Source organism: Eumetopias jubatus, unplaced genomic scaffold (genome assembly GCF_037043125.1).
Source record: "Eumetopias jubatus isolate StellerSeaLion01/CBP00866 unplaced genomic scaffold, mEumJub1_p1.0 scaffold_12, whole genome shotgun sequence".
Classification (NCBI taxonomy): domain Eukaryota; kingdom Metazoa; phylum Chordata; class Mammalia; order Carnivora; family Otariidae; genus Eumetopias; species Eumetopias jubatus.
In genome coordinates this window covers 70188614-70203714 of record NW_028274818.1, presented here as the reverse complement: position 1 = coordinate 70203714, position 15101 = coordinate 70188614, and the positions used below count along the sequence as shown (strand labels likewise).

At 59.3% G+C, this 15101-nt stretch overlaps 1 protein-coding gene across 1 annotated transcript; it reads right to left on the bottom strand.

Moving 5' to 3' along the window:
• Positions 1–14761, bottom strand: UBE2I (ubiquitin conjugating enzyme E2 I). Its single transcript, XM_088017263.1, has 7 exons — positions 14679–14761; positions 9872–9948; positions 9600–9683; positions 8456–8528; positions 4480–4589; positions 4262–4341; positions 1–2003 (listed from the first exon to the last, which is right to left on the bottom strand). Exons 2-7 carry the CDS (start codon positions 9935–9937, stop codon positions 1940–1942), a joined length of 477 nt encoding a protein of 158 aa, XP_087873389.1. The 5' UTR covers positions 9938–9948; positions 14679–14761; the 3' UTR covers positions 1–1939.
• Positions 14762–15101: the final 340 nt, after the last annotated feature.

Sequence of the window (15101 nt, the reverse complement as noted above, 5' to 3'; positions counted from 1 at the left end):
TTTGTGGAAATGTTTTTAATCAGAGGATTCTTAGATACAGTGGTTAATGTATTGCCCACAATTCCTTACTAATTATTAGGCGCCTCATGCTGGGAACACACGCTCTTCCCTCACATCAGAAACAGGATGGGCACATTCCATACTTCTCCTGTCACAAGAGTCACATCTTTGTTAAGCCAAGGACTGTGGCACAAAAGGACATTTCATTAGTCGAAATCATGACAATTTGCTAGAAACATTGATTACTTTAGAATGCTCCAACTAGAAAATATATTGAATTTCCATATATATTAACCATATACATGTGCAGCTATTACTAAGTGTAGCTCAGTCATTACAAAATAAGACATTCTGGGAGAGGCTACAAACACACAACCCAGCTGAGTCCCCCGGAAGGCCCTCTGCGTTAGAAATAAATCACCAACATCAAGCGTTTAGCTCTGCTAAACGTCCAGCTAAGCGAGTGAGCAAGGCACTGGGACCCGAAGCCACGCACGTACTGTGGCCGAGGGCCCGTAGGCGGCCACCTCCACCTTCCACTGCCGTCCTGCTGCTGGGCCGCGGCGAGATGCCCTTCCTGACTGAGGGTCCTGGCGACCAGCCCTCCCGCCCCGGCTCCGTCGGTGTGCTGGAGCCACAGGTGACCCGCTTGGGAAAGCGAGGGTCCCCAGGGTGGAAAGGCGAGGTCAGCTGGTGCAGGGCACTGTGCTCACTGGGCCCGGCCCCTGCCGCTCCTGTCTCCGTTTAGGGCACCTCGTGGCTGAGCCGGGACCCAGACCTGTTTCCCAATTGAGCAGGCAGCCGACTTCGGGAAGCTGTGCAGTGGGCTCAGGTTTCAGGGCGCTTTCTGAGAACAGCCCCGCAGGCTGACCGAGCTCAGAGTCCTTCAGGTAAAAAGAAGTGCCTGCGCACGGTGGCCTCAGACCGGACTCCAGGGCGTCCGTCCCAACGCCAAGTGTCCCGCACCCAGGGTGGGGGCTGGCGCAGTGGGCGCAGGAAGCTCCCGGGGCAGCTGGCAGGGCTGGGTGGGCAGCCGGAGGCCGCAGGCTCCCCGAGGCGGGCTCCAGCAGGTGCCAGGACGAGGGGGAGCTGCTGGTGCACAGTCTTCCCTGGGGCTGGGTCCGGCCCGCGCCAGCTTTAGAAGGCTCCTGACGCCAGTTCCAACCTGACCACATCTGCTCTCTGCGCAGCCCGAAGACCTGGGGCGGGGGGCCAGGCCCTGGACACACGCCGTCCTTGCACACAGCACTATTTACAGAGGCCCAGGCCGAGCGCAACGCGGGTCCAGGCGCGGCCGAGCACAGCAGCGAGCCGTGCTCCTCGGGCCTGCAGCCGCGTGGGGGGCCGGGCACCACAAGGCCCTCCTCACGCTCTTAATGACGATAATGCAACAAAAACCTTTATATAAACAGTTTATTTACTCTAAACAGCAACACAGACAAAACGCCATATAAACACAAAGGAAGTGATGCGGAAACGAGACGCCGGCTGCCTTTGGATCTGAGGCTCATAAGCAACACAACCCGGGTTCTGCGGGGAGCGAGGCGGGAGGGGGGCCGGCGGGAGGCTACGTGTAGCGCTACACGGTGGGAAGCATGCCTGCATCCGCGAGCAAAGGAAACTAGCTCCTCGGGGCTCATCGAAGTATAAAAGTTTATAATTTTACAGCAGTTGAAATACTGACATCAATATTAAAATAAAAGCAAGTTTTACATAACAATCAAAAATACAAAAGACTGAAGGAAGAGACCCTGTATGAAAAACCGGGCAGCTCAGCGAGTCGAGGACTGCGTGCCAGTGGCGGAAATGGAAAATGGCGCCCGCCCACCCTCCCAGGTGACTAGTAATTGTACAGAGCAACGTTAGATTTGCAAAAATGTTGTAAACAAGTTCTTGCCAAACCAATCCCTTCCTTCTTACGCTGCCACGCGGTCACCGCTTATGAAGGTGCGAACTTCTTGGCTTGTGCTCGAACCCTCTTCTCGTACTCCACTCTGTTTTGGCTGAGGAGGAGGTCAAGAGAGAGACAGGTCAGCAGGTGCAGCCCCCTCGAGGGCCCAGGGCGTCACCGGACGCAAAGTGGGCTCAGAGGGCGGCCCCTGATCAGGAAGGCCCGTGGGGCAGCCGGACACTTACAGGTCCCTAAGCTAGAAGCAGCTACCATCGTTCCGGAGTGACAATCCAGACTCCTGGGCACTAGTCTCTGCTACAGATGGATGGGACTCATGCTGCTTTCACCGGGGGGCCCCAGGGGGTCAACAAGACCTCCAGGGCTGGCCTGGGATCCTCCATGGAGCCCAGGACCAATGTGTGCATGTGGGGACACCCGCCTGGGGGTGTGGACTGCTCCCCATAAGGAAGCTAGGGGTCCCGCCAAGCTGCGCTCTTTCCATACACGCCTCTCAGGGCACTGCTCCGGGTCACCTGTGGCCCAGACCCCGGGGTGTGCAGGGGCTCCCAGGGTGGAGGGACATAGGGCCCCCGAGAAGCCGTCCCTCAGCTGGCAACAGGCTCCAGGGTGTGCACCACAGAGGCAGCCACGTGCCCGGCCACCGAGAGCTGAGTTGCAGCCACAGGACACCTGTCTGAGACCCGGCCTGGCCCCAAGGCCCCAGGGCAGCCCCAGCACAACACTGAAGCGTTCCAGTTTGCTCTCCGAGGGGAGCGAGGACGTGACAGGACTGGCGGCAAGGCGCCTGGGGGTGGGGAAGACACCAGCAGCCCCGGGGGGGGGGGGGGGTGGCCACACACCCTGCTGGGCCGGCTGGTGCACCACAGCAAGCCCCTGGTCCTGCGGCCCCGGCACTGGCAGCGCAGGCATGAAAAGGGCTGCTCACAGTGTGGCCACCGCCAGCCCCCACATACATCACCCGTGACGAGGCGCACACCAGGGCCAGCAAGCCCTCTGACGGCCACGGGGACCTCAGCTTTGCAGGCCACTTGGTCACGAGAACGCGGTGTGTCCTGAGGGGCCTTGTATACCACGAGGCTTGGGCCACGGTGCCACTGCGGATGGATGTCACGGTGACATCGCACAGCACCCAGCTCGGGCAGAAGGGCGGGGGGACAGATCTCAGGAATCGCTGGTGCACAGCTGCCAACGGGACACGTGGCCTCCCGCTGAGCCCCACTGCAGACGCAGGCCCGCCCTGGCTGGAGCGTCCTACTGCCCCTGGCCAATACTGGGCTGGGCCTAGGGCCCTGAAACCATTTTTGGGGGGAAAAATGCATCTCCTGCAACCTGGCATTTCTCTCAGCCGGTCCCCGGACGTGTCATCTGCCACTGCCCAGAGCGGCCACAGGATAGTCCTGACCTCGGCTTTGACCCTCGGCACGGCTGATTCCAAAAACGTCCCCCAGAAGGAACATGCCCCTGCCTGGCCTCTCCCTTGTATACTAGCCCCGCTGGTCCCAGGTTTCTGAATGTGGAGCAGTGGGGGGTCAGAGCCCCCAACCTGGCATAAAGCTCCCCCACCCACACCAGCCCAGGAGGCTGGCTGGCACGGCCAGGGTACCCAGGACCCACAACCATGAGGCCTCTGCTCAGGGGCAAGGGCTCTCCCTGCTGCTGACCGGGCCAGGCCCACAGGTTTAACCCTTGTCGCTCCCCCTGAGCCACCCCAGGCCTCCCTCCCTCAGCACAGGCGGGCACCACGGTGCCATGCAGGAAGGGCTGGGGCAAGGAGTGAACGCCTGGCATCTGGTAGGCACATCATGGCAGCTGGGTGACCAAGAACAAGCCAGGCAGGCCACTCCCCTACAGCCCACACCCAGGCCTGGGAAGGTCAGCAGGAGGGCCACGGTGGGAGGTGTGGGGCCCCTGCCATGCTACGGGACATGCCTCCTTCGGCACCCACACCTGGGGGCCTTGCCTTCTGAGCTGGACTGGGGTTCACCGAGGCACCTGGTTTGCCTGGCTACAGCTTATCAGGCAAAGTAGCCAATGGGAGCCCGTGTCACCTGACCCCCACCTCCTGACCGCCCCTCTTACCACAGCACTGTGGCCACACTAGCTCTGTTCAGCCGTTCTTGCCCACCACAGGCTCTTTGCACACGGAGCTGCTGCTGTCTACAGGGCCTGCCTGCTTGCTTGCTGGCCTCAGATGCTTCCCTGACCACTTCACTCGGTCTCCCACTCACGGCTCGAGTCTCAGGGCCATCCAAGCAGACAGCCAAGAGCGGCAGCCTCGACCGGACTTCCAGGCAAGCGCGTGCAAGCCAGTGTGCGGCCACAGCCAAGTGGGGCCAGACCAGTACTAACCAGTAAATCGTGTAGGCCTCTGCTTGAGCTGGGTCCTGGATATTTGGTTCATTTAGAAGTTCCTGTATTCCTAACAAGATCTGTGTAAGAGACAAAAAAACACGGAGCTCAGTGTTTAGAAAGACAAGCTTTCCTAGGACTTCGGCCCCAGCTTTGGAGCCAGACCACCGTCCTCTGGCCCCACAGGAAGGCTGAAGCCAGCTCCCCACACCCCATACCTGCTTAATCGTGATGGCTGGCCTCCAGTCCTTGTCCTCCTCAAGGATAGACAGGCACACTGTTCCCGAAGGGTACACGTTCGGGTGAAACAGTGGTGGCTCAAATTTACCTGGAGCACAGGAAGGAAGAAAACGTGATTCTGTGGCAGCCCGCTGTCCCCTCCAGGCACCAGGTCCCCCCCTGTACTGGGTATGATGCTGGTCAGCAGGCATGCCGCTAAGAACCATGGCCTCGAAGTGGCAGTTGGGGGCAGGGTGGGGAGCACACATTGTTCCCAGACTTGGGCGAAGCCATGTGCTTGCCCGGGTCCCCACCCCCGGTCACCCCCAAGCCAGCCCAGACTCGGAAGGTGGGGGGGGGGGACGCAGCCCGTGAGGACAGTCCTGGGGGCACAGCCGAGGGCAGGAACTCTGAGGCCCTTCCAAACAAGTGGCTATTTTCAGACAAATCATTCTGCTTCAAAAAGAGAGGCCTGTAGGACCCCACACTGTCCCCCTCCACATTCTTTCTTTTAAAACACAAAACTTAATTTTCTTTTTAAAAAATGAACACGTGTAGGAAATTATAAAACATAAAAGAGCAAGAAAATTGCCTCGAGCCCACCCTGGGGCTGTTCCCCACAGCTGATGTTTGAGGGGGTTTCTGGGCACCTTCCCCTTCTCTTTATGGTAAAACATCATTGAATCATATCCAGAAAAGTACAAGGAATCTAAAAACAGCTTGACGAATTCCAAAACACACACAGCTAGAAAAACCCCGAGCCGCTCTTCACCCCCTCCCCGTCAGCACCCGAGCAGCACCCGGGCGAGGGCTTCTCAGACATGCACCCCGCAGCAGATAGTGCTCCCCGCACCGCCCCCCCCTCCACCCAGCGACCGTGCCATGCACCCATCCACCCGGCCTCCGCTGACAAAGCCATGAACGTTCCCGAGAGAGCTTTCTGGTGCACGTGTGTCAGTCCTGAAGCGGAGGCATTGCCCGTTTCCAGTTCCCGTGTGCCCAGCAGGGTTGGTCACGGAGCTCAGCCATCCTGCTACAGACTTGTGGTGCCCGGGTGACCCCAGGGGCCGGCACCTTCATTCACTGTGATGCATGGTCTGCTTCTTGAGATTCCTGCCAAGTCTCTTGTTCATTTTTCTTTTTTTAAAAGATTTTATTTGACAGAGAGAGCACAAGCAGGGGGAGCAGCAGAGGGAGAGTGAGAAGCAGACTCCCCACTGAGCAGAGAGCCCGATGCGGGACTCGATCCCAGAACTCTCAGATCATGACCTGAGCCAAAGGCAGACGCTTAACCGACTGAGCCACCCAGGTGTCCCTCTTGTCCGTTTTTCAACTGGGCTATCTCCTGACTTGCCGGAGCGCCGGGTACATTCTGGCTACAAGCCCCGTCAGGTGAAAGTCTTGCGGGAACTTCTCCCACTCCATGTATGCCTTTTTGCTCCTGATCGGACTTCCTCATGAGCACAAGTCCTTAATTTTCATTTAATCTGAGGGGCCGATCTTGTTTCTCATCCAGGACAGTGCACCAGCGGGAGGCAGCAGCTTCCCCTGAAGCCTTGACCCCGACTCTGGTCACTGCTTCCTCTGTCCAGAGAAGTCCCCTCCCTGACCATCACAGGGCCTGCTGCTGACTTCCAGGAGGAATCCGGCTCTGACCGCACATCATCATGTCCGGGGGCTTCGCCGTGTTGTGAGCACCTGTGGGTCCTGCCCTCTGGCAGCTGTGGACCATCCCCGTTGCTCACCCACGGGTTTGTTCACGGACGCTTGGGCTGCCTCTGGCTTCTGGTGAGCGTGCGTGCATTTCTGCTGAATATTCACTTAAGTAGAGCAGCTGGGGCCTGGGCAGGCCCAAGTTCAGCTTCTGGAGACATGGCAGATGGCTTTCCCAGGCAAATAGTCAAAATTCACACTCTCCAGAGAGGCTTGTGGGCTTCCGTGGCTCTGCCCTCTCCCACCCTGGCTGGGTGTCCGGTGATGAAGTCGGGCACCTTCTCCTCTGCTGGCTGTCCAGGAGGAGAGCCTCTCTTGGGAAAGGCCTGCTGATCTGATGGTTGTCTGCCTTTTCCTTACTGATTCATAGACGCCCTTCACGTATTCAGGGTAAGTGCTGATGAACACACAGAACCTTCTCTCCTGCTCACTCCCACCGGTGTCTTCTGGTGAAGACCTGGTCCTGAGCGTCATGCAACCCCATCCACCGTCGATCTGCCTCCGGGGGCAGGGAGGGCGCCCTGTCTGTGCTTCACTGGTTAAACCACCCCAAGTGATGAAAATGCCACCCCCCCCACCACCATCTTCCTCTAAGAGCTCTACTGCTCCACCTTTGTGTTGGGCATTGAGATCCATCTGGAAGAATGTCTGGGGTGGAAGGGGGATTCCTTTCTTCTGCTGGGATACCTTTGGACGGAGTCTGTTCACTGGACCACCCTCTCCCCACATCTCTTGTTGCTTTTGTCAAGAACGGAACCACCCTACACATGGCCTGTCTGGACTCTGCTCCTGCAGGCCTGCGTCTCAATCACCAGGTCCCTGCGGCCAGTCCAACTAGCTCACATCTTGCCCATCCTGTTAATGGGGCCAGATACCCTCGACTGATTAGCCCGAGGCCTCACAACCACACCTGGCACTCCAAAGTCCATGGCCGTTCTCGGCCCTGTGCACTCCTGCACGTCAGGGTTCCCATGGCCATTTCCACAAAAATGTGCTTGGATTCTGACGGATCACATGGACCCGCAGACGGGCTTGGAGAGAACGGACATCTTTACAACACTGGGTCTTCCGGCCCATCCAGGGGACCCAGGTCGCCCGTCTCAGAGGCCATCCTTGGCTTCTCTCAGCCGTGTTTCGGAGTCTCTAGTCTAGAAGTCTTGAACCTCTTTCGTTGGATTTATTCCACAATATCTGATGCTACTGTAAACAGTCTGGTTTAAACACTTTCATTTGAAGCAATTTTAGGAAAATAGGTTTTTGCATGTTAATCTTTTATCCCACAACCTTCATAAACGGACGTCATGAAGAACGTCTGCAGCCCGTCTCCCTTTCTTGCTCTTCTGTGGGAATTTTTTCTTCCTTGTTCCATTTGCTTAAATTCCAGTATCATGTTGAACAGAAGTGAAAAAAGCAACTATAACTTCTCTCATTTTTAATTAAAGTGATTATTTAAAGTAACTCCGGCACGTGGCAAAAACTATTTGAACAGTAGAGAACCACCCCAAATAAAGTCTCCATCCCAGTGGTTACCCTGCTAATCATTAATTTTTAAAAATCTTCTGATAGATGCCCTTATAATGGAAAATGTACTTCTACCTTCTAAATTAGTAACTGCAGTGTAAACATTTACACATGGCCTGGCCTTGCCATGGGCTGTGCCGGACGCCTCTGCACACACGGAGGCACGTGGTCACTCACTCAACTAACCAACCGTGGACAGGGTTGGTGGCTCTCCAGCTTCGAAACAGGAGGGACTCCGTGCCTCTTTCCACCCGCGTTTTCCAAAACCACACCATGGTGCTCTAACCAGCACGGTGTTACACACCGCCTCGGCCTTCCGTCCTGTGGCCCTCTCTGGAGGCTTTGGCGCGCTGTCTGTCCAGGCTGCACACACGGCCACAAGCTACACATGAAGCTGTAACCAGCAGGCGGAGCGACACCAGGTGAGGGAAACAAAGCCATCGGAGTGGGGAGGCTCTGGACTGTGGTCCTTCGCACGCCCATCCCTGCCGGGGCTGGAGCTATGGCACCTTGTCCCCGAGAGGCACAAAAGGCCCCGGGGCCTCCCAGGGGATTACAGCCAGGATCTGCGACTGAGCCCATCACGTGCACCTTCCAGCCCGGGGGCTCAAATGGGCTCAGACCCACAGCTAGGCTCAGGGACGGGAGCCCCTGGAGTTGCCCCCCAGGGAACATGGGACTGCAGATCTCCACTGGAATATGCTGGAGCAGACGGACTCTGGAAGACTTCACTCTACTTACATTTTGGGGGTGAGGATGGATAATCATCTTTGAAAAGCATCCGTAGCTTAAACAAGCCTCCTTCCCAGGGAGTCTGTTGGGAAGTGAAGCTGCAGTTAGGAGGGCTGTAGCTTCCGTGGCGCGTCCCCGAGCACCGTCCCCACAGGAGGTGGACTCCTAAACTGGCCCAAAGACCAGGTGCCTCCATGACAGGACTGTCAGTGCCTCCATGGGTCCCAAGGGGGCCTGGAAAGAGCTCTCCCCAGAGAGAAGGACTGGAGCTGGACTTCTGGGAAGACAGGCAGGGGCCTGGCAGGCTGCCCCCCCAAGACCCCAGAATGAGGGGTCAGAATCTTCATCTAAGCAGCTGCAGCGAGGCCCCTCCCTCCAGCTCCATGATCCAACAGCCTTCCCCAGCCTCCTCTGGGAGGGACACAGCCACGCCTGCCTCAGCCTCGGACAAGGGACAGAGAATGGTCTTAGCAAAGGCAGAGGCGCAGACTGGGTGCTCAACAGATGAACCCAAACCACATCACCTTGCAGACAAAGCCATGTCCTAATCCCACCAGCTTAACAGAGGGAGAGGAGGCTATTGGGGACCATCGAGGCTGAGCTCCCATGACAGTCACCATGAACCACAGGGGGAAGAAAACAGAGGCGACGAGGCCTCCGGAACAATGGGGACACCTCGGGGACCTCCTCTTTCCTTTGGGGTCACCGAGGAAGACCCTCACTCCCAAATGCTTCAAACATGCCGGTCCTAACCGGCCCCGGCATGCTCGGGCCACACACGGCTTTCCCAGGTGGCCCATGTGGGGTGTCGGCATCTGAGGGTCAGCAGCCGCCCCGGGCTCAAAGACTGCCAGGACCAGCGTCACAAGGTCAGGGCTGCTTCGGCTGCCGCACGTCCTGAAGGACAAACATGAAGGCCCTCAAGGCTCCTCTTGCCTGAGAGATGTGGCAGGGTCTGGCCCCCAGGCTTGGTGGGGGTGCTGTATCCACCCCCTTCTGCAGCCCAGCTCCCCTTTCTGAATTAAAACTGCCCCGGGGCAGGGGGCAGGGGGGGAGTCACATGTCACCCTACCCTTGTTCCCCCCCATCTCACACCCCCCTGCCAGGGCCCACGGGGCTGACACAGGGGATGGGCAGGCCAGCGGAGCCTTACCCCTTTCTTCCCTGGAATGGCACACTCCCAGTTCATGAGGTTCATCGTGCCGTCAGGATTCTTTGTCGGGACAGCCACAAAGCCCTGCGAGAAAACAACACAAGCACATCAGCGCAGTGCATCTCGTCTCACCCGCTCGCAGAACCATCCCGTGACCCCCACGGGCCCTCTGCCCAGAAAATGTGATAGGCCCAGACTGGACGGGGACTTCAAGGCTTCCACCGAGGGAAAGGGATCCACTCTGCTGCGTGCAGAAATAAAGCTTTCCTTACAAACGGGTGGTCCTTTCTCCAGGCTTTCCTCTCCTGGGCGAGTCTGCTGAGGGCAATCCCCGACATGTTCAAAGTCCCTGGAAGAGACCAGGCAGAGCGAGCGGTTAGCCGAGGCAAAACTCAGGCTCCTCCTGCCCCTTCGCTCTCACACCTCACTCCACACAGACCCGCTCGCAGCCTGGAGGCTGCGCGGGCACCAGCGCCCCACAGCGGCGACCCCAGCCTCCCCCCCCCCACCCCAGGGCCCCATGGCACAGCCTGTGGCCTCCAAATCACAGTGATCCCGAGATGCAGGCAGGTGAAGGCACCGGCCTGGGGCCATACAGCTGTCAGGTGCTGCACACGCAGGGCTCGCCAAGCACTCCCGGCAGATGCCTGCACCCCCGTCCTGCCCTCTTGGGTCCCATGGCGGTAGGCTAGAGTGACAGGGATGCCAATCCCACTGTCAGACTCCAGGAAGGGCAAGACAAGGTGGGGCTGTCCTGAGGACTGGGGCTGTCCTGAGGACGGGGCGTCATCAGGCCCCAGGTTAGAATTTAGATTCAGGTCTGGCCAGGAGAATAACCCTTATTCTTGAAAGCAAACGAGTAGAAAGGTGCCCCAGGGTGGAGAGCAGGTCATCATGGACAAGTCCCTGGACCATGCCTAGCCCACAGCACCCAAGAGACCTATCTCTCACCAGGGCCCCGAGCGCTGTCGTCTGTCCCCTCTACTTTCGCGCCCCACAGCCCCCTCCCCAGCCCCGATCCCCCAGCACTCCATCATAATAAATGGATCAAGGCCTGTCTCCCATTTACTCTGGGAGAGTCAGCAGAGGGTGGGGCTGCAGCAGGCAGCACCAGGAAGCCCCGAGAGCCAGCAGCCCGCCCACTGTGTCCACCTGTCCTGTGAGGTGCTGGGGGAGACGGCTGCTCCAAGCCCTGCTGATCCAGCACCTCCAGACCACAGCCCCCAAGGCCTGGAGCCTTCAGCCGTTCACAGCAGCGGCCTAGAGCCACTGTGCACAGCCTTGCGCTGCCTGAAGGTGGAGCAGACTCTCCAGGTTGCTGCTTACCCAGCAGAGCTCAACAGGCCAGTGCCCCAAGCTGCCCTCAGAATTTGACCCTAAGTCTGTTTGTTGGTCTTCAAAGTCCGCGGAAACGTTGAAGATACCCAGAATCCAGCATTTACCATAAACAAGGCTTTAACAAGACAAGGCGTGTGTCTCCTGGAAGGGGATGACCAGCAGCCTGCCCCAACCCTTCAAGCTTCCATGGAGAGCTGGCAACAAGTCTCCTTGCTGCTCTTGTGGGGGAAGAAGACCAATACCTCACATTCCTGAGTACAACACGGGGTTCTCCACAACCACAAGGGTTCTCAGCCAGGTTCAGAAGACTCACCTCCCAGCCGTATTTCCGGGCTCAGGCTCACCTACCCCCGTCCCCAGCCAGGCTCAACACAGACCTGGGAACAACCAGAAGGGAGACCCAGAGGGTATCGTGCTGGCTAAGTGTGGAGCCTCAACTCAAACCCAGCTCATGCCCCCCCCTCCTGTTAACTACTCCTATGCAACACCCCCCAACCTGACTCAGGCTGACCCTCAACTGCCCCTCAGCAATCCAATCCAAACCACATTCTTTGCCCCAGCATCCCCCCCCCCAAAGGGTCCCCGAGCAACACAGACCCTGCCCACAGCCCACATAGTCGTGCAGCAGGGGTGAGGCCAACAGCTCAGCAGAGACTGGGCCTGGACTCTCCAAGTGTGGCCCTGGGGGCGTGTCATAAATGCACATCCCCCAGGGCCCCTGTGGCCATAAGTGAGGAACTCTGGGTGGGACCCAGTGCTCAGGGTTTGGGAGGCTCTTCGACAATTCTTTTCCCAACAAGTAAGCCAAGTGGGAGGAGGGATCAGGGAATCACAGAGAGCCACTGCAGCCCCTGGTGTCATGCAAAAGCCCAGGTCTCAGGAAGCTGGCTGAGTTATGACAAAGCGCCAGACCAGCCAGATGGGGTCCCACTTTAAGAAACATGTGTACTGAGGTTATTCTAAGAAAAAGTCAAAAGTCAAAGCCCTCCACTCAGGAAGCATGGCCGTCAGGAAGAAGTGACAGATCCGACCCCAGGACACACTTTATTGTTATAGGCTCCAACTTTACTTGACCTCAAGATTATTTCCAAACCAGACTACACCGTGCTGGGACCAAAGAAGAATTCCAATTCACCACCCCATGATCCCAGCCTTCTGGTCTGCCCCCTTCGTCCCTATCCCTGCACAGGCCTGACTGCCAGCAACACGACGCCATGGACTGTTTGGGACCCCGAGGCACACACCTGCCCAGAATCTCCCTCACAGGGCAGCACACCTGTCTGGAGTATTTGTTTGGGCAGCAGTGGGGCCCAGGAGCGCAACAAGGGTGGGTGTGATCCGGAGGATGAGGCCCTGGGCTTGCAGGAGGCAGGCGGAGAACCCAGGGCGCATGTTCTCTGGCCAGAAGCAGGCAGTGACCCTGATGCCTGAAAATCCGTCATCTCCACACGTTTCTCAAACCCCTGACCAACCCCAGGGTCAGTGGAGATGACCTTCCCTTCAGGAGACTTGAGGGCACAGCACACTCAAGCTTCTGAAGCGCTCCTGCCTCCCAGCACTCCCCCCTCCCCAAGCAGACAGTGCAAGGTGGCAGGACGCTTCTGTTGAAGTAACAAACATAGGTTCAGTGACCAAAGACAAGCAGCCTAGTGAGCAGTTCTTTAAGTGACGAGGGGGATGCAAGGTCCCCAGTGAATCCGAGCTCAGCCAGGCATCAAAACAGGTTCCTGAAGACCCAGGCCAGAGCTCCACACGGCGAGGAGCCATGGATACCAGGACTCAGGGTGCTCTGCAGGGGCTGGGAGGAGGCCCGGCTAGGGCTCGGGAAAGGCGAGCAGGGCAATCCTGAGTGCTGTCTGCTTGCTGACCATGTGTCACAACCCTGCCACAGGCCACCTCTTCTGCCCCGAAGACTGGAAAGTGCCGCCTACAAAGGCCCTGTCCCAGTGCCTAGCTGTGTGAGTCGTCCCAGATCATGGGAGGTAATGAGGGGTGGTCCCGTGAGAGTTCCCGCAGCCCGCTCGTCAGGGGTGCTGATGGGCCAGACTGGGCACCAAAGTGGGTTTCTGCCATCAGGGCAAAGAGCCACTGGTGCACATCTGCCCAGTCTCAAGCAGAGACCCGGTCTCTAAGACATACTCCCCCTTCCCACTGGCCTCCTGCTGTCCAGGACAAAGCAGCCAATTTGTTACATTTTAACTACAACAGGGAACCACTCATTCAGAATCCCACTTAAAACCCAATCTCCCTTCCCCAAGCTAACAGAGAGGCACTTAGGGAGCAGGTAAACTACAAAGCAGCAGTGATGAGATGCAGACAACACATCTCGGAAGCACCAGAGCCAGCCTGCAGGACAGGAGCCGGGCTCTCCAGGGCTCCCACAATGGGCTGTACTTGAAGGTGCATGCTCTGCTACCGGAGGGCACAAACCTCAGAGCCACTTCCTGGCTGCCCGGGTGCGGGCAAGGTGCTTCTCTCCCCCTTCCTCAAGTTTCTCATCTGTAAAATGGGTGATAGCACTGTGACCCCACAGGCTCGCCCAGGAGAAAATAGATTACGGATGGGAAGCCGGGACCACCCTTTCCCACCAAAAGGCAAACCCCCCGGGGGGGGGGGGGAAGGCATTTCTGCACCTGACAGAGGCACCTGCCCCAGGATGCATGTTCCCTGTGCGCTGCCCATACAACTCCCAGAAACCCTCTATTTCTGAAGCCAAGTCCTTAACCTCAGGACTCACCAGACAAAGGTTCAACAGCAGGCACAATTCACCCCTAACCACCCCCTAAAAAAGGCCCTCAGCAACGCTGAGGAAAGGATCCATCTCCCTTTCCCGTGGAGTCACTTCTCTACCCAAAAGAAGTGTTTCCTTAATAGCAAGAAACATTTAGGGCTACAGACTCAAAAGGAAACAAACGAAAGACCAACTGTGCAAACCCAGGGACTAAGCATATTTTCAAACTACAGCAAGCGAACCAGGTACCGCCGCGATTGCGGGACAACGGCAGGCCGGGATCGTGAGCCCGGCTAATCGGGCCCTTTCCTCCCTCCTACTCACGTTAACTACCAGCTCCGACCTCCGTTCAATCGGTACAAAGCAACCTCCTAAGAAACTCGCGTTCGGGGTCCCACCAAGTGCAAGCGGCGCTTTTTAGAGGAACGAGAAAACTCAGACTGTTTTGGTTTCTAGACCCCCGCCAGACGAGCCAGCGCTGTTGTAATCGCCACTTTCAACTCTTTCTGCCGTGCATGCTCTCCCCGGCTGGCGAGCGCCACAGGTCTGTGTGCAGACCGTGACCCCGGAAACGAATTTCCCTGGGGCGGAGGAGAGCCCCGGCGGCTGGGCGGCCCAGGCTCGCGTCCCTGTCAACAGCGGCCGCTGCCAGCAGCACCTCGGGGACGCCGCCGAGCACGCGCCAGGAGGCCGTTCTCCCTGCTCCCGAACGGGCGCGCGGCGGGGGCTCGAGGGGCCGGCCGGCCACGACCCCAGCCAGGCCCGGCGGGGGCGGGCCCGAGGCCGGCGGGCCCCGGGAGGTCCGGGGAGGCGGGAGCCACACGGTCGCGACTCCGAGGCGGACCGGCTCCCGGGGGCCCTGCCCGGCGCGGGGGTGCGCGGGGCGGGCCTGGGGTCGGGGGGTGAGGAGGCGCCCGCCCGGCCCGGGCCCGACGGCGGCAGAGGCCCCCGCGCCCCGAGGCCGGCCCCGCCCGCGCCTCCCGCCGCCCACCCGCGCCCCCCGCGCTCACCTCGGGCGGCCGCGGCCCGGCGAGCGAGGCGGACGAGGCGGCGGCGGCGGCGGCGGCGGCGCTCCCTTTGTCTCGGGACTTCCCTCCCGAGCCCGCTCCGCGCGCAGCCCGAGCGCTCCGAGGACCCCGGCGGGCGGGGCGGGGCGGGGCCTGCGAGGGCTGCCCGCCGCGCGCCTGCCCCGCGCGCCGCCGGCACCGCCCCGCGCCCCGCGCCGCCCGCGCCGCCGCGCGCCGCCCGCCGCCCGCGCCCTGCTGCCGCGCGCCCGCGCCCCGGGCCCGGCCCGAGAGCCTGGTCCGGGTGCGGCTTTCCAGTCAGGCGGCACTGCGGACACCTGCGCCCTTAAAGGAGCCGCGTCCCCGATTGGAGGGAGCGTCTACAAACTCCCCCTCGCGATGCGTGCGTCCACTCGAGGACACGCCGGC